Source organism: Procambarus clarkii, chromosome 38 (genome assembly GCF_040958095.1).
Source record: "Procambarus clarkii isolate CNS0578487 chromosome 38, FALCON_Pclarkii_2.0, whole genome shotgun sequence".
Taxonomy (NCBI): Eukaryota; Metazoa; Arthropoda; class Malacostraca; order Decapoda; family Cambaridae; genus Procambarus; species Procambarus clarkii.
Window position 1 is genome coordinate 10,487,143 of NC_091187.1, and position 20,507 is coordinate 10,507,649.

A 20,507-nucleotide genomic window follows, 5' to 3' on the forward strand; every position below is an offset into this window, starting at 1 on the left:
TGCAGGGCCCATAGGGTGAATTAGCCCTATGGGAAGCCCAGGCACTGGGGCCCGCTTAGCCGGTAGAACCCTGTCAAGTAGCAGGCAAAAATAGCCACAAGTAGTGGGTATGAAATCATGGTGGCAACAGAGGACGACTACCAACACAACCTAAGCTTACCTAATAAGAAGCAAAGCAGACAATCTGTCTAAACAAGGTGAGAATGCCAGAAAATGAAAAGAAAATGAGAACAAAAACTCCTGAAGACACACAACAACCAACCTGGCAGAGAAACATTGGATGCTGTGTTGATGTAAAGCTAGCTGCACCAGCCAGAGTGCATCCCACAGGAGCCAGTAACACTCCACTACCTGCGGCAAGACAGCAAGTCCTAGACCCCCCGATGTACCCGAAAGGCGAAGATAACATCTAGTGATGAAGTCCTCAAACGGGCACTGGTTCCTGAACGCCCCAGGGAAGATGACGCTAACAGGCAAGGGCATGTGTGTCACCCTAGGTGCATGCTGTTCCTGTACTCCAAGACACCTGGCCAGCACACCACACAGATGGAACAGCCACACAGGTGAAAAATCCAGAACAGGAACTTAAGGCCAGAGGTGACTGATCTGACCACCAGCACATCAGTTCAAGAACTGAAGTGGTGGGTTGCAGGCTACCCCACCTACCCATATGGGGGGGATAATGCTTAAAAAGTGAGTGATAGTTGCATGAAATGTTTCTTGTTTGGTTTCTTTCTAGGGGAAGTTATTTTGATCTTTTAAAATGTAAATTGCATAGGGTAACCAGACAGTGGTCTGTTTTGATTTGCCTACCTTTCTGGGTTCTTTCCTGGTCGATGGCAATTATGACATACTTTAAATGTGAAGTGTTCATAGGCCGTTGCTCCCTGTGCCTCTCTGAGGGGACCAGGTTTTGGCTCATGGGTCCTGGTAGGCAAAAGGACTTCTGTGACTGATGACCCTAAACTAATATACCATATATCAGTTCGGATAGCTTCGTCAGTAGTCTCAAAGTGTTAAACGACAGAGTACTGAGAAGACGGGACACCACGAGCATAGCTCTCATCCTGTAACTACGCATAGGTAATTACATTTTGCTATGACCAGTTACAAAACTGCTGTTATTACAACATTCCTCTCACAAAACCCCAAATATAAATCCATTTCCACAAGGTTATATTGTGAAGGAACATGAGGGCATTTCATGATGCGTAGGTGCAGGAAACAATGGCTGGGTGCTGTCTCTCTACCTCATGTTGTGAATATCATACCTAACATTGTGTTCACTGATATCTGAACATTATACGCAGTCTTTATCACAGTCAGGATCATCTATAACACTATCGATGCAAAATAATTAGTTACCTATTTTATTCATCATTACTGAGTGGTGCTGTAGCCTCCTAGCTTCACAGTGGTGCTGTGAGCCACTCCTGCATGTGCCAGCCTTGGTTGCTATCTCAGTACCGAGAGCCCTCACAGCCAGCACGGATGCTAATGATTTTTTTGTCACGATAGCTTCTGTTTACTGGAGTCCTGAGCCACAGGACTCAAGACTAGCTCTGTGTACCCACGAGAGTTTTGAATCCTTCCCTATACCTAAAAGTGCCATATGGCACTGCACACCCCAATCAGGCACCTTAAGGCACTCTGTGCAGTGGTTAAGAAATGCACCATGAACTTCATTAAATGCACCACATGCTTTATTAAATGCACTTTACTATTAAAACAATGGCACAAATCATATTATAGTAAATGCTTTTGGTCTAACTGCACAGTGCATATTTTATATTTTTCTATGTTTTAAAGACTGCCTAAGATTTAAAAGTCCCGTGGCTACACAAGGTACACATCAGCTTCCCCAGGGCTCCAGTAAACAGGAACCAATTAATAATATAATCATGGGTACCATTCCTGGGTGTGAGAGCCTCAGTACTGAGTGAGTAACCAAGGATGGTGCACGCAGCATGAGCTAACAGCACTGCTGTTCAGCTTGTGACTACAGCATCACCTAAAAATGTCAAAATATACACAGTATGTAACTGGTATTATTTAGCCATGATAGTATTACAGAAGAGCCTGACTGTGATAGAGACATCTGAACAATGTTCAAATATCAGTGAACACAATGCTGTTCAAGATGTTCACAGTGCTAGCCACAGCACATTGCCATTGTTTGGTCCAGCTAAGAATCTTGAAATGACTTCTCATGTTCCTTTACAAAATAAACTTGTGGAAAATTATTCATTTACAGAAATTAGTGAGCAGGATTCTGATAAGCAGCAGCATTGTAGTGAGAAATAGCAATGTGCATAGTATGGTGGCATCATCAGCTGTGTATGGCAGCAGCTATATTGCTTGGACTCGCCATACCAGCTTAGTGGTTTGTTACGGTAAACAAAACGTGTAGGTAGTTACATATAACATGAGTACACAGAGTAATGACAGCAAAAACACCATGTTGGGAGGAGGATTCTTGTTAAGTGAGGTGTCGTCGTCTGCTGGCTGGTGTGAGAGACTCGTGCAGTGTAATTACCTCTGTGTAGTTACGGGATGAGAGCTACACTCAGAGTCCTGTCTTCCCAGCACTCTGTCATATAATGATTTAAAATTACTGACCGTTTTGGCCTCCACCACCACCTCACCAAACTTGTTCCAACCGTCTACCATTCTGCTTTTGAAAGTGAATTTTCTTATATTTCTTCGGCAGTTTTGTTTAGTTTAAATCTCTGATCTCTTATTCTTGAAGTTCCAGATCTCAGGAATACTTCCCTATCAATATTATCGATTCCTGTTACTGTTTTGTACGTAGTGATCATATTGCCTCTTTTTTTTCTATCTTCTAGTTTTAGCATATATAATGCCTCTAACCTCTCCTCATAGCTCTTGTCCATGTATGTTCTCAGTGTATGATGGCCCCTATGCTGATTGGGCACCATACCAGCTTAGTGGTATGTTATGGTGAACAAAACATGTGAATATTGTATATAACATATGCGTATAGCATAATAGCCAAAATATTCTTTGGTTTTGTGACTAATAATTGGATCACTAATATGCTCACCATATTTTTTGAGTATAGCGATGGTTCACACATTTTATTATATAAATATATCACACTACACCATTGAATAATATTACTGCAGAAAACCAGAGTAAAAAATCAATCACACACATTGAAATAATTAGGTAATATTTTTGTGGCAATTCCCGCCCGCTGACTCTAGTGAAGACCGGCCCCGGACGTGTACTCTTTCAGCACTTATCTTGCCAGACTTCCTCGCCCTATTACGGCCAAAATACGTTACCTACAAACCCCCCCCCCCTGTGATCAGGGAACATATTTTAACAATCTTAAAAGAAATAAAAAATATTTTTAAGCTGTCAGCTATTAACCCCTGCACTGCGCAAATTTTAAAATTATATTCTTGTGGTGCGCTGAAAATAAATTGTTCCAAAAAGTTTTTTTTTTTAATTTTTTAATCGTTAATTAGCACTAAGGAAACACAAAAATCCAAGTAAAAAGTAAAAGTCTCTACTTCTTGTAATTTAGCTGAAGTGGCCTGAACTAGTTGCATTTTTTGGGTACAAAATGAGGTGAGTTGCCACATGGGAATAACTATTTATTTTCAATTTTTTCACTTTATTTATTTAGTTTTTTTGCTCTAACAAGTTGTATCTGTGTGAAAGATGGTGTTCATTATGAATAACTTTGAAAATATTAGTATGTACAGATATATATGTGCATAAATATATGCACACCATGTATTTATTCATATTTATTTATTTATATATATATATATATATATATATATATATATATATATATATATATATATATATATATATATATATATATATATATCTATATATATATCTATATATATATATATATTATAAAGGTTAAATCTTATAATTGGACATAGCAGCACACATTTTGCTTGAAATATAATGGTAAACACTCACTTGCTGCTGTTAAACTTTCCGTGGCTCATAGTATGGCTGCCTTACATGTTCAATATGTCAGCTGGTGCAGTGCAAGGGTTAAATGTCCTATGCATTATGTACTTAATTAAATGCATTATGAACTTAATTAAATACAGTATGTACTGGTACTTTATTAAATGCACTATGTACTTTATTCAATACACTATGTACTTTATTCAATACACTATGTACTTTATTCAATACACCTAACTTCATTTAATGCATTATAAACCTTATTAAATGCACTATGTACTTTATTAAATGCACTATGTACTTTATTAAATAATGGAAATGTCCAATGTAATTTATTGAATACGCTACACACTATGTACAGTACTTTACTAAATATGCTACACGCTATATACTTTACTAAATACGCTATGCACTATGTACTTTATTAAATATGCTAGGCACTATGTACTTTCTTAAATATGCTACACTCTATATACATTACTAACTCCACTACGAACTATGTACTTTAATACGCTACACACTACGTACTTTTTCTTTAAATACCTGTACACTAAAAGAAAAAAAAATCCTGATACTGCTAATTATACCGGTTGTGCATCATCCACTTTGCAAACATTTATCAATTTGATTTACACCTTAAAGATACCCATCCAGACCCCTATATCCATTACTAATTACTTAAAACAATTTGTCACCTTACCCGGACCATTGGTGCCTGAGGGGTTCGAGGGAGAATAGAAAGCACACCATTAAAATCAGATCAATCTTTTACAAGTATGTTCAGGTTAAGATTTGTTGTGTAATAAATCTGAAAATAATAAACTATAGACAAAATATGCATTGCACACGATACAAATTAGAAGAATTGCCAAAATATGTAAAAATGTAATATATATATTTTGTTTACACTGACCATTTAAGATTATACATAATGAACATTTTACTATTGTAAGATCATAATTATTTTACAGCACTGTATACCCAGATATATACATATTTACAATTAGAAAAATACTGCATACCGTTATTAATAATACTTACCTGTATAATGTGTATGTAAAGATTAATTTTTAGTAAACTTAGTGGATGGTGTTATAATTTAGTGTTCTCTCCCAGATACGTTAAGGAGTTGGGATGGGCTTGCAAGGAACTTGCAGCTGTTCTTTCTATATACTAAGTAAGTATTCAGATTATCTGTAACCTATGATGTACAGGTAGTGTAAATACCCGAGACCAGATTCACAAAGCAGTTACGCAAGCACTTGTGAACATGTGCATCTTTCCTCATCTTTGACGGCTTTGGTTACATTTATTCAACAGTTTACAAGCATGAAAACTTCCCAATCAACTGTTGTTATTGTTATAAACAGCCTCCTGGTGCTTCGGAGCTCATTAACTGTTTAATAATTGTAAGCAAAGCCGCCAAAGATTGATTGTACAGGTTCATAGGTGCTTGCGTAACTGCTTCATGAATCTGGCCCCTGGCTTCCTTGGGTGTTTACCTATCCTTATCTAATGGGGTAGCGAGAAATTGACACTGTGTACCTTGGGTAACTTATTCTGTCAATTTTTTTTTTATTAATCCCCCCCCTTTTTTTTTATCACATTCACTGTAGAAGCATTTTCTTTCCTTCTCTGGCTCATATGTTCCCAGCTCCCACCCATGTGCTTTTGTTCTATTTACTCTTAATTTGAAAAGGCTGTCCTTGTCTTCCTTGTTTATTCCTATCTTTGTTACTTTGCACATAAAGAGGTTGAAATCTAGCATTCATTTGTCAGCCCACTCCTGCTAAAGTGGGCTGACAAATGGAAATGAATGTAAAGTTCCTAAATTTTTATATAGACCTCTACAGTCTTCCTCAGTTTTTTCTCTATTAGTTTTTCACTGTCTGCAAACATTAACATGCAGGAACTCCGCCTTACTGTAAGTCGTTAACATGGATCAAGAATAGGATAGAGACTTGAGGAGCCGATTGCGATCTCTCCACGAGAAAATCCGTAAGAGCCGTGTTGAGGATTCGAATGTATGCGGTGGGTAGTCTCACACACACGCCCCAGACAATCAGGCCACGACATGGTCAAAAGGATTGTAACCTGGAGTTCTACTGAACAAACAAGGGTTTCACTCTCTCCAATCCTCAAGCTCATTTCTAATAGCTTATATCTCTGATTATTAGGTATTAGCACCCCAGTTTGGCATCTAGGAAGATGTAATCTACCAGACTCTTTTCTCCTGAACAACTTTGTAACCTACTAACAGAACTCCAGTATCAAGTTTGCTGTTCAAGGTTTTTTTCCCCTTTAAATTCACGTCTTTATTTAATTCCACTTTATTTAAATTGTCCATTATGAGTTTTATCCCCTGTAGATGTTTTATCTTATGTTCCATCATTTGTTCCTTTATTATTTTCTCTAGTACCTTCCATGAGAAACATGTAAGCAAAACCAGTCTATAGTTGAGGTTTTCCTGTCTGTATACTTTATTACATTTGCTTCCATCGGATTTTCAAGAATGCATATTTACAGCACTGTTCAGTTTCAGACTGTGACAAGACTAGTTGCCCTCTTCATTTACTCCTCACATAATGAAGAGGCAACTTTTCACATGTGAAATATTCCCTAAACCTTTATTTAGAGAATCGTCCACATCCAGAGGTTTGGCCATTATATTAACTGTTATCTTGGGCATCATACCTCTTGAGCATAAAACAAGATAATAAAGTGTCCAAATCTTCATGCTTGAAATAATCACCAAATTATTCGTAAGTTTCAAAATTATTATGAAGGGACATGGTAATCCCTCCCCCCCCCCTACCACAACACTACTCCTGACCGAGTCAGGTTTCCAGTCTATTAGAAGCAACATGCCCCATGCCAATATCAATCAAGCAATTTGACCAAGTGGAACAATTCCAGACTCGTCGAGGCACTACCATCCTAATTGGACATCCCTGAGTGTCTGCTCATCGTGGCCAAAACACACATTCTCCCACTTGAAACTTAAAAATATGGAACAAGTTTCCTGCTATTTATTGCCCTGGAATTACACGTGTCATATTTCTCACTTTATTTTATGAAACGGTTTTGATGGCTTCATATAACTGAGGGAGGTTATCGTGAGGTTATCTTGAGATAATTTCGGGGCTTTTTAGTGTCCCCACGGCCCGGTCCTCGACCAAGCCTCCGCCCCCAGGAAGCAGCCCGTGACAGCTGACTAACACCCATGTACCTATTTTACTGCTAGGTAACAGGGGCATAGGGTGAAAAACTCTGCCCATTGTTTCTCGCCGGCGCCTGGGATCGAACCCAGGATCACAAGTCGAGCGTGTTGTCCGCTCGGCCGACCGACTCCCAATTTTTTCTCCCAAGGCTCCCAAGAAAAGCCTTGTTAATGTGGCTTTACTGGAGAACTTGGCCAGCAGATGACCATGAAATCTCCCAGTTACCAACACCACCTTTGCAATATGATGCAAATTTGCAGTTACAGTATTTATAGCTCTGGGCAAAAAACCATAAATTCTTTATTTTGTGTACTTCAAACAGTGTGTCTGAACTGCTAACACAGAAATAATCAATAGAGCACCTGTATGGGAGAAACTGAGGGTGGCTGTTACAGATGCTTCTCTCCAGTAACCCAATATTGTAATGTATTGTACTGGGACAAAATTTGTATATAGATGATGTCGAACTGGACAGGTTCTTCAAAAGGTCAGGTGTAACACGAACGAGGAGCAACAGGTTCAAGCTCAACAATCCACAATGTAGGACAGAAAACAGTAGATGCTTTTTCAACCATAGGGTTGTAAAACTGTGGAACCGCCTTCCCACCGAAGCTGTAAACGCCAAAACTCTGCTGGGTTTTAAAATATGGCTGGAAAAGATCAGGGTAAATGTGGGTACCTTTGATAAGCCGCCAGCTTCCTGTCCTCAAGGCCACTCGTATTAGTGGCCCTCGGGTAAATTCAGGTAAATTAAATGTTACTTAAACTCCTGTGTTAACTGGTATTCAGCAGTGTCAGTCAGCACTGGAGGATGCCACTACATATGCTTGCACAATTTTCAGTGATACAATCTTCCATTCTTGCAGTCATTCAACTTTTTCCACATCATTTATGGATGCTGACATTAGTATACATTGTATTCCTTCCATAATCCACTATTTGTGGTTAGATAGCTTAGATTGCCTTATGAAATAAGCCTAAGTAAGTACACTACATTTTTGTTACTTTTTGCGGCATTTCCAAAACTATCCAGTTAATGAGAATAAACCCCCATTAACATGATAAACCCAGTTAGCAGAAATGGAGAACTGGATATTTCTATGTCCATTTAATCCGAAAATCCAAAACCTGTAGACAGTAACATGGATTCTTCAATGGAGAACTGGATATTTCTATGTCCATTTAATCCGAAAATCCAAAACCTGTAGACAGTAACATGGATTCTTCAGTCTCTGGAGGTGACAAATGTGAGTAGAGGGGGTTCAGCATACCAAATACACAAGTGTATAGTTGTGTCAGTACACAAATTACCACCAAACTAAAATGACTAAAGTAAAACCACCACTGGGCAAATACCCCTCACAATCAATACAGAGGCTAACTTTTCAGTGACTAAGGAGGGTGGGGGGGGGGGGGGAGATCTAGGTCTCTCTGCCCCTGCTCCTAGCCGTTTATCCCTGCCGCCCTAATTACCTCTCTGCTAGTGACACGATGGAGCCTGTCCCTGATAACCTATTTATATATATACATATCTCTACAACACTGGTAGTGCTCATACTGCATCTTATGCTTTTAATGGGTAAATGGTAAATAAACTTATTAAACAGTAGTGAAAATAACTGAAATTGGAAAGTCCGTCAATTTCTCCAATTTACAATTTCTGTACAATAGTTTGGGCCAACAGCCTTTACTAGCCAAAACCTTTTACAAGCCAAACTGCCTTACAGGCCAATATGGTTCATCTTATGATTCCCCATAGATGGGGACAGGTGGCCTTATCGAGGTCCCCCCTAAGCCAATTACTGATCCTCTCTAGATGGAACCCAAAACAGCATCTTGTGTGTGTAATTTTAGTGTGTCCAGCATTTTCCAAGTACTATGCCATGAAAATCAAGGAAGGGCTTCCTATATTCAGATGAAATAAAGAATAAAACTACTATGCGTGTTCAAGATGAGAATTGATAAAGTACTAGCAACATGCCCCCTGTCTAAGATAGACATAAGATACTTTATATTCATGGCAAATTAAAGTTCACTTTAAATAATATTTTAAGTTAAATAAGATGCAGTTAAATGAAGCTAAATACATTGTATAATGAACTTAATTATAAACAGGCTACAAATCTAATACCCCGTCTGCACCACTGGTAGACCCAGCGGACATCTCTTCCTTCCTCTTTCTCTCTCAATCTGAGAGGAGGTCATTTCAGGCATGTTTCTTGAAATGACAATATTTAAATCATTAAAACATTAAAGCATGCTGGATATGAGAAATTAAAGAACAAAATGGTCAATAATCAATCTAAATGTAGCCTCAGGCAAGTGGTCGGCATTATAATAAATGCAATAAAGAAAAACCTCTTCTTAAATCTGTAAGTGTGCTAAAGAGGAAATAAGGTGTATGTGACCAAGCATAAGGATGTCTCAATAACAGGGAACAATAATACTGTTCCATCAAGTGACCCATTAGTTTCTTAACCTGTATATATACATATTTTTAGGCAAATTCTACCTCCAAACCCTGAAATGAAGACATTTCAAAGAAAGTTATATTGTTTTTCAATTATAAAATAAAATCTGTCATATTTTGGCTTACCTTTCCTGCATCAATCACTTTAGGAGGCTTCAACCTAGTCAGCATCCTGTAGGTTTCCAGGTTACGGGCAAAACTCCTTCCTCTCATCTGGACAGCCTGATCCCAGTTGCGATCCTAATGAAGAATTAAAAATATCAAATGAAAGTTCTCACATTTCTTAGTCATAAAAGCTTTATAGTATACAATTTTATAACACTGAATACATCTGAATACATCAATACAGATGGCAAACAAGTTCGTCATAGGACATCCACAGTAATACCCAAATTTAGAACTCAAAAGGACCATTAAATACCTAAAATTTATTTTTTGTAGTCGAATAGATGGAAAATGCATGCCAACACCAATACCTTTGTCAAAACTTTGTGTAACAAAGATAACAGTAAACACAAGACACCATGAGAATGAGGGAAGGGGACGTTCCATCAATGATGGATTTGATATTCACTAGGAAATTATGCAAATTAAGGGACCTAGTCTATGGAACTCACTCCCTAGTGAATTGAAAAGCTGTCAAACTTTTGCCTCATTTAAAAACAAAAACAAAAAGTACCTAATTTCATCTTAGTTTCCTACACTGAGCTTTAAATTTGCTCTGTACCTAGTGTTACCCAATCTCCCAATCTTTATATATTTAACCCAAACAACTTTATCATTGTGTTCATTGCTGTCTTCTTTTATGTGCTAGCCATATGCTGTATTGTGCCTACTAATTTTTGTTAAACTACCATTCAAGCTGTCATTGCAATCAATCTGAGCTATCTATGTGCTTTAATAGACCTACAATTTTTCTCTCTTTTTTTTTCTTGCTATGTAACTTATCATTTTTATAAATTTTGCAAGTATTTACCTACTTAAAATTTTCTTAGATTAAGGACCTACCCGAAATGCTGCACGTACTAGTGGCTTTACAAGATTGTAATTACTATCCTATGTATCCTCACAATCCCAATGTACCTTCTTGTATATAAATAAATAAATAAATAGGAAAGAAGATGCATTTGACATTTAGTACCTTCCTCCCTTGGGTAAAAGCAACCTTGTCCTTTTGGAAATAAAATATACAATGCATTATGACCTAGAAGAGAATAGGGAAAATGAAACTGACAAATTTTCAGGAGAGGACAATACGGGGACCTTTACAAAGTCCTTTAATGAGTTTGATAGGAAAGATTTATTGCTAAGCAAAGAAAGAATATGTCAAATTTTGTGAGATGTATGAAGAAGGTACAATAAAATGTATACCAAGACCAAGATGCAGAACTGGACACCAGGATTGGTTCAACAGAAATTTGAGAGAAAAAACTTGTAATAGGATGTGGCCTATCTTGAGGTTATCTTGAGATGATTTCGAGGCTTTAGTGTCCCCGCGGCCCGGTCCTCGACCAGGCCTCCACCCCCAGGAAGCAGCCCGTGACAGCTGACTAACACCCAGGTACCTATTTTACTGCTAGGTAACAGGAGCATAGGGTGAAAGAAACTTTGCCCATTGTTTCTCGCCGGTGCCTGGGATCGAACCCAGGACCACAGGATCACAAGTCCAGTGTGCTGTCCGCTCGGCCGACCGGCTCCCTAAAGCCTAACCCTAAAACCTATCAACAATACAAACAAACAACTTACACTGCAGTAATAAGGTGCAAAACTGAGAAAGGGATTACAGGTAAGTGTAAAAACAGAACCAGGCCTATCTTAGAAATTCCTCAGAAGCAAATTGCATGTAAAAAATAAAATCCATAGGTTGAAAATGGGAAGTAGATTCACAGAGAATGAAAATTAAATGTGTGAAACACTGAACGAACATTGTATTTATATTTTGTAAAGTGCATTTGAGCAAAATGAAGTCTTCAGAGCCAGACAATATGAATGTCAGAGAATACCACAAAATACATAGAGGTGTATCGAGACGAAATGGGGAAAACGATCAAGGAGTTAGGTAGAAACAAGGCAGTGGGCCCAGACAGTCTCTCACCTTGGATTCTAAGAGTGTGCATACGAGCTCAGCATTCCACTTCAATTGACTTTTAAGTCATTTTTGTGAACAGGTCAGAAGATATAATAAAACCTCAGTTTTCGTATGCCCCCGTTTTTTTATTTTTCGGTACTAACTCAATTCCTTCAAAAAATTTGATTTGGTACTCATTGTTTGCCTCAGTTTTCAGAGTTTGTTTATACACGTACAAGTCCACCGAGTATGTGGCGCTTCAGTTTACCAGTGTCTCTTGCCAAGTGATGATTGCACTTTAATTCTTTGTGAAGAATTTCATCGTTTTTGTGCTTTTTTGGTTTCTGAACATAAAAGTTCTTATATATCACCCCATGGGTTCCAAGAAAGTCAGTGGTAATGTTCAACCTAAGAAAATAGTTGAGAGGATAGAGGAAAACAAGAGATCGTTCATAGTGGAAGTGTGATGTCTCATTAAACAAGTGTTAAAACATAGGGAAAACAATTGGCTATAGACAAATTCTTAGTAAGACAAGCAAGCAGTGAGCCACAACCAGGTCCAAGTGGTATGCCTGCAAAATGTAAGAAAGAGTACCCTAGAAATGTCATAACTGCTGTTATAATGGAAGGGGGACTCCTCTTCCAAATACTAACACCTCTGAACAAATCCACAAGGGCCGTGATGAGGGTTCGAGCCCGGGTGCATGGGGGAATTGTGTAAAACCACGGTTTGTGTCTCAAGAGAGGCTGCAGGATCTGTGTGAGAGCAGTAACACTCCCGGTTGCAATTCTTTTATCATGTCTTGGCGCACGCAATGAACTAAGGTGCATCTGGGATCATCCTGGATGCAAGTTCGAACCCTCATCACGGCCCTTGTGGATTTGTTCATTTGATGTATCACGCTACTGTGATTTCTGTGTGTACTAACACCTCTCCTCCCCTTCCTCACTGTCTTCCATACACCAACAAGAGTCCTCAATAAAGGTAAAGTACCCAAGAGTATTATTAAGAATAAAATGTATTTTTTAGTTAATATATTTGGGGGTGTGGAACAGATTAATTCAATTTACATTATTTATTATGGGAAAATTCGTTTTGCTTTTTGAACTTTCAGTTTTCGTACCGTCTCTGGGAATGGATTAAATGAAAAAACTGAGGTACCATTGTATATAGAAAAAGGCAAACAGTTCCAGTCTACACAAATAATAGCAGGGAAGACCCTCTTAACTACAGACCTGAATCACTGACCAGCATTGTAGTAAAAACATTAGAAAAAATAATTTCAATCAAATGTGCAGAACACCTGGAGAAAAATTATATAACAGTATTGTTTTTGATCAGGTAGATCCTGTGTAACAAATCTACTCAAGTTTCTATGATAGAGCCATAGAAATTTTACAGGAAAGATGGTTGGGTTGACTGCATTTATCTGGACCTAATAAAGGGCTTCTGACAGTCCCACGTAAGAGACTGTTCTGGAAACTCCAACATACTGGAAGGTGACAGGGAGGCCTCTGACATGGATGACAAATTTTCTGACAAAAAAATTAAGCCAGTAATCCAAGTTAATGTATCAAACTGGAGAAGTGTTACTAGTGGCGTACCACAGGGAATTCAGTTCTAGCACCAGTAATGCTCATTGTCTATATAAATGATCTACCAGAAGGAATACAAAATTATATCAACCTTTTATCAATACTTCTACACGTTTGTTGTTGATGTCACACTTCTATGGAAGGTAAGAATCTTAAATATGCAACTGTCATGCCCTACAAGACCTGGACAAAAGTGTATGGAATAACACTTTGCAAATGAAATTTAAATGAAAAAACTAGCGTTGAATGTAATGAAACGCCATTTTCTGCATGAGATCCAGAGACTCCCTGAACCTATCCAGGCTGAAAGGCTAATGTCAGACTTGGGCATCAGTCATGTGTATGGAGTTCTGTGGGCCTACCGGGGACCACGAGCCAGAGCCTGGACCCCTCAGAGGCATGGAGAGCAATGGCCTATAGAAACCCCCGTGTGGTTGGAAACATTTTATGTCTGCCATCGACCGGGCCAGGCACACAGAAACATAAGCCTCTCAAAACAAGCCCATATTCTGGTGAAAATTGCGATGAAAGGCTGAACAAGTGTACTGAACTTCCCAAACAGAAACGGGCAAATGAGTGACGTCACACGTCGCCGCGCCGCTGTCTGTGCAGCTCCCCCGTGCCGGCAATCCAGCTCAGTTCGAAGGCTGGACATCAAAACACACAAAAAACCCTCCCTCCTGGGGGATGGAGAGTTGCCAGGGAGCCTCCAGGTCTCACCCAGGAAATGGCATTTCATTACATTCGATGCTGGTTTTCTGGGGGGGGAGCCCTGTCGGCTCCTTGGAGGCGGGAGTCACACACACTCCAACGCGAAGCCGAGACTAAACAAACTGCCAACCTAAGGCCACACAGGCCCGACAAGGCCCAGGAACATTAACGAAGGAACGCAGAGCCATCCAACGAACGACTTGGGCACGGGAACAGACAGCAGGCTGGCAGGACCAAACCATCCCGCGGACGACCCGAGAGAACCACACCCTGGAACAGGGAAGAAGGGGAACCCGAAACAACTTAAAGCACGACCCCGGTCACGGCAGCCGTGGCACGCCAAGCACGGTGAAGTGCCGCAACGGAACACACAACACACCATGTACCCCTGGCCAGACCAACCAAGCATCAAACAACCCAAGGACCCCTCCGGAAAGCAGCCGTACCAGTCTTTGCCAAAAAAGGAGACAGCTGCAAGCGAACAAACCTATCAGAAGAACCAAAAGTGTTTAAGCCCAGGCGCCGGAGAAGGGCATGAAGTACTCCGACCCAACCCCCAGAGGCCAACTCCAACAAGAAAAGAGCCTCGGAAAACAACTCAGAACTGAAGGTGCCACAACAAACCGACGAGAGAAAAAGAGCACGCAATCCAAGAACCAGGACGGCTCAAGCTGCGCAAGAGCAGGCCGGAGGTGAACCACATCAGACAGAGCTCGCGAAGGGGTGCAGAGGCAACTCCAAAACTGAAGCAACCCGGAGTGGCTCTGCCAGCACCACACGAGACAAGGCTACAGTATGTGGCAAGATGACAGCCCTGAACCTCCACAAGAGAAGGACAAGACCATACCAAGAAAACGTAACAAACCGACGAAGGGACAAAGAAAAAGGAAGGACCAGCAAAAAAAAAAAAAAAAAAAAACACCGCCACCAAGACGAAGCACGCAGGTGGGACACCAACAAAGCCACCTGACCACCAACATATGGCGAGAGACTCGAGGCAGAACCGAACCAGCCCCGCCATGGACTGGTCGAGCATAGGAAGAGGTGGAGCCGTGGGAAAACCTCTGGTGCGATTATCGAGCAAGCAGTGCAGGAAACCCAAGCCGGCAAGGAATGAGAAGGAACGTCTGCGGTACAGAAAACTTCCCAATGCTAGCGAGCTCGCCAGGAGATCGGAGATACTGTGGTTCCGATGCGAGACTTGAGAAGTGACACCGCGAGATCTGGAAAATGCCAACTGGCAGGGTAAGCCAGAAAACCAGGAACCCACACCTGTCAAGCTGGGAAAAAACCAAACTTAGGGGCGGTGCAAAAGCAGGGAACTGAACACGGACAAAGTTCAACCTAGTACTAGGAGAGCCAAGAAGCTCATACTAAACCACCCGACAATGTGCAACGAGAGGGGCGAGGTAACATCAGAACTATTACATCCCGTGACAGTTATCACAACACAAACAAGTGTAAACTAACTTGTCCAGGGCTTCTCGCAGACATCAAGCCTGATGAGTAACCTGCACGCAAAACAATCCAACTACCCCACACATATTACCCTGCAGGTCAAATGACCTGAATTGGATGCAGTATAACAAGCCATACTGACTAGAAAAACAGCCCCAGCACCTGCAGCTAGGGACAAGAGCGTAGATGGAAGATGAGGAACAAGGAAGACAGGCAGCAACGGGAACGAAAGGGACAAGACCAACAAAACACAGTGGCCATGTCGATGTACGGTGATTGCAACACACAGAGGCCATGTCGATGTCAGGTGATTGACAGTCGAGAGGTGGGACCGAAAAGCCAAAGCTCAACCCCCCCCCCACCAAGCACAACGATGCGAGTACAGAGAATCTAATGAATGGATATGGAAGGGCTAAGCCAGGCACTGCAAGATGGTCAAGGAATAAGTGACCGAGACAAGACCACGAAAGACGTGGCCATGCTCCACGGTGTAACAAACACTGACAAACAAGGTTGGCCACAGGAAGCAGCACGCAAGGGGCCAAACAAAACACCACAAACAACCCCAACACGCACCCAAAAACCACAAAACAGAGTCTGGCCGAAAGAGACGCCCGACCGCATAAATTCACTTGCAGAGCATGGGCACGAATGTGTCAAGACACATCATAGCTGAGAATATTCCGGGAGCACCGCCAGTGGAATAAGGCCAGAGCCGCACATGCAGGCGAAGAGTAGGGTACAGGCTAATGCAGCACCCCACACCGGTATGCAGAGAAAACGAGGCGTCCTCCCCATATTGGAAATCCAGAACACCCCCAGTATCTACAGGGCACGGACCGGAGAGATGAGAGGAGCGAGAGAAGCGAAGCACCCGAGAGAAAAAAGACGCGGAACACCAGCACTTGTTTACACCGTCCATAAACTCTCACAGCGCATGTGCAGGACGCATGAGGTCCAAACCTCATAACCCCACCCGGTGGAGAGGGTGCCAACTAGGAGTATTGAAGGAATATTAGCAGTGCCTAGACAGAGCACGGAGAGAAGATATACAGTAATGGCAAAAGAACGAGACAGTGTCGAAAGCCAAGAAGTTGCACAGAAGAGGACCAACGAGTCCAAAAAAGAACTGGAGGTAAGCCTCACCAGAAGACGATAAACATTCCAATAATACAGGAAGAATCGAAGACCCTCCCAAACCCTCGAGATGTTACAGGAGCAAGCACAAAATCACGAAGGCTCATAAAGGCACAGTCGCATCCGAGACCAAAAGTCATGCAGAACCCCGATAAGAGGAGAACATGACGGAGAAGTCCCGTCCCAGAGAAAAAGGGGGATAGAAATGGAGAAGAGTACCCACTAATAGGACGAAACCGAACGGACCCGAAGGGAAAAGGATTTGAACCCGGGGAGGGGCCGTCACCCAACAATTCATGCTCAGAGGGGGAAAAACCCCACTCCCAGTAACTGTAAGCCCCGCTCAGAGGGTAGAAAGCCCCGGCGGGGTCCATTGGGGCCCGAGGCCCCCCCCCCCAAGTCAGCCCCTCCCCAGCCCCGGGGCCGAGCCGTCCCCCTCAAAGCCCCAGCCTCACAAGAAAAAGCCGGGGCAGCCGGAAAATTATTAAGGAAGGGAGCCCACTGGCAGACTCGTACAACATGGCTGGAGGAACAGGCTCGAATGCCTCCATCGCTACCCCAGAAGGGGAAATCCCTGAGACCACCCGAGTCTAAAGACCCTCGAATCACCGCCCCGACCCAGAACCTACAGACGGCTCCAATCCTGATGCAAGGAGGAAGGGGGGGGGGGGAACCAGACAAAATCACAACAGTGGAAAGACAAGGGGGCACGGAAGGAAACCAAACCGAAGCAACCAACACTCGCAAGCCCCGTCACAACAACCAAAACGGGGCAGCCTCGGGGCTTCCGGGGAGCAAACAACCTAGCGTGTTGCAACCACCTGAACCCATCGTGCAACGCCTGTGCTGCCTGCACCCGCTTAATCAGCATAAGACTGGGTAACCGAGTCACAAACAAACAATTAAACTCACAGGACTCTGGGTCGAAGGTGCCACCGACCCCACAGGCAGCAGACGAAGGCAACAACAGTGAGAACCACCCTGAGACAAGGGACAGAGCAACACTCGAACTCGCACAGAGCGAGATGGGGGGACTCAGGGGTCACATTCATCGGACCCACGCACCTCCACGGGAATTCTCAGGGTTCCGAGACGAAACTCACACTCGGGAAAGCCCAGGCAGGGTACTGCTAACTGGCACCCCAAGTCTACCAAACAACCTTCTAAGAACTGAACCCCCCCGGGATGTGTACACTCACGGGGACCAAACGGGGAAACCATCAGAAGAAGAGTACTCAGTACACAGGGGGGCAAGAACCAAGGCAGACCCCCCCCACCAGGCAGGCAAACAAAACGAAAAAGAAAACCCCGCAAGAGGACAGCGTACACAGACGGAACAGAGCCGACCGCCATGGGAAAATTGGAGAAAACAAGCTGTGCAGTAGAGCTGCATCTCTACCAGTGCAAACTGTTACCCTCAGGCGAACAAGGGAGACAGAACACCCAAGCACACAAAGGGCGGCTGAAAACCAAGCAGTAAACAGCCTAGTAAAGGCAGAACCCAAGGAACTTGTGGAAGGTGGCCACAAGCACTAAGAGCAGTACTTACTGGGCACCTAAGGAAGGAAACCCTAGACGCATGCAGCCCGAGTACTGAAGAATCACTCCTGGCTCACACACCACCTAGAAGACAGTCACCACACACAAGGCACAGTGCTGAAACAACCACTGGAGCCCAAGCACATGACCACTGCCTATAGCATCACCCTCAGAACTGAGAGATGGATTGCCGGCGCGGGGGTCTGGGGCTCCCCCTTTTCCCTACCGGGGAGGGAAGAGCTGTGCAGACAGCGGCACGGCAACGTGTCACGTCATACTCGTCTGCCCGTTTCTGTTTGGGAGTTCTATCCACTTGTTCGGCTTTTCGTCGCAATTTTCACCAGAATAGGGGTTTGTTTTGGGACGCTTCCCTTTCTGGGTGCCTGACCTGGTCGATGGCAGACATAAGAACAAGGTAACTGCATAAGGCCTATTGGCCCATACGAGGCAGCTTCTATTTATAACCACCCAATCCCACTCATATGCGTGTCCAACCCACGTTTGTAACAATCGAGGGGACCCCACCTCCACCACGTTACGCGGTAATTTGTTCCACAAATCAACAACCCTGTTATAGAATATAGAATGCTTTTAACCACACGGGGGTTTCTATAGGCTATTGCTCCTCGTGCCTCTTCTGTGGGGGCCAGGTTCTGGTTCATGGTCCCCGGTAGGCCCACAGAACCCCATACACATGACTGATGCCAACGTCTGACATTAGCATATCAGCCTGGATAGCTCCGGGGAGCCGACGGGGCTCCACCCAGAAAATGCCTCATGATAGAATGTGCAAGAGGAGACGGCCACACACTACCCACAAATCATGTGAAAAAGCTTTAACCCTTAGGCTGTGGTTATCGTCTACTGCCAATCCCTAAGGGGTCTGAAGATAATATCAAATCCTCTTAAAACATGATTTAAACAATTATTGTCTGCATTTTACATGATGCAAATATGAATATAATAGGTCAATGTAGATGTAATCAAGTTTACCTTGTCCCATGAAACCCACGATGTACTCCGAATACAGTTGTCATGAATGTTACTAGGGAAATGCAGTCGTCACATGACGATTTAAATAATTATTGTCCGAGTTTTATGTGTATAATGCAAATATTTGCATTATACACATAAAACTCACTCAAAGTATCCACTCAATTTAACGGCCTCTTTTATACCGATCTGCCGGTATTAACGACCGGTTTGGGAGACCGGTATCTGGAGTCTGCTATACCGGTCTGCGGTCGATATTACAGACGGTCGGTATTGGGTTTGTTGTGGCATCAGCGTCCCCTAACATGGCGACCAGGCCACCGACCTGGATCGTCCAGAGTCATATATTACATCTTAATTTTGTTTTAAAATGATTCACTTTAATAAAGAAAATTGTAAATTATTATTAATAAAATATTTTGAAACAGTTTTTATTAAGCAAAAGTCTTTGTTTTCTTATTAAATACCTTTTATAGTATAGGCACTAGGTATTTTTTTTCCCACGGACCTAGAATGTACTCCGCCGGGCCATGTGTTCCCATTGTTTACCGTGAACTCGCGCGGCTAGCTTCAATTGTGAAGGATATTACTGTACTGTAATTGTGATCTTTTTAATTTACAAAATGCCAAAAGTTACCCAAAGGAAGCGCCTGACGGTTGCACAGAAGCTGGAGTTAATTAAGAAACTTGATAAAGGATATTCTCATGCACGAGCAGCAGCATGAGTTTAACATCAGGAAAAGTACAGTAAGTGACATCAAGAAACAGAAGGATACTCTATTAAAATATGTGAGCACAACAGAGTGTGCTACTTCTGGTGCTGCATGTTCGAGAAAAACAGTAAAGTCTGGTCAGTATCCACAATTGGATGCTGCAGTGTATAAGTGGTTTATTCAGCACCGCACAATTGGCATGGCAATAAGATTTGAAGAGCTTAAAGTTGCAGCAAGTAAACTTGCCATTCAATTAGGTATAAAAGATTTCAATGCAAGTGATGGGTGGGTTGGAAGATTTAAGGCTCGGCATAACATTTCAAACACCAAAAAAATTTCTGGTGAGGCGTCAAGTGCTGATCCCACTAATGTTGATTCATTCAAGGCTAAATTAAACGAGTACATTGTCAGTAATAATTTAAGCAAATATCAAGTATATAATGCTGACGAGACTGGGTTTATGTGGCGAGCTGTACCAAGTACATCCTTAACCAGTAGGATGCAGGAAAATATTCCTGGACGAAAGATAAGCAAGGAACGGCTCTCAGTCTTGCTCTGTGCTAATGCTGATGCCTCTCACAGGACAAAATGTGCCGTGGTAGGCAAGTCTAAAAATCCTCGAGCCTTAAAAAATATAATGC

General features: G+C 42.3%; 1 protein-coding gene across 13 annotated transcripts in view; it reads right to left on the reverse strand.

Moving 5' to 3' along the window:
* Positions 1-20,507, reverse strand: part of Pfk (ATP-dependent 6-phosphofructokinase) — a 165,685-nt gene that overhangs the window by 57,073 nt on the left and 88,105 nt on the right. For 9 of the 13 annotated variants that reach the window (XM_069337695.1, XM_045764814.2, XM_045764811.2 and 6 more), the window contains 2 exons: positions 9,778-9,891; positions 4,661-4,675 (listed from right to left, as the gene is read on the reverse strand). In XM_069337695.1, coding sequence (XP_069193796.1) covers positions 4,661-4,675; positions 9,778-9,891 — 129 coding nt within the window. The remainder of the gene's footprint in view (positions 1-4,660; positions 4,676-9,777; positions 9,892-20,507) is intronic. The other 4 variants (XM_069337696.1, XM_045764812.2, XM_045764813.2 and 1 more) reach the window with 1 other exon arrangement.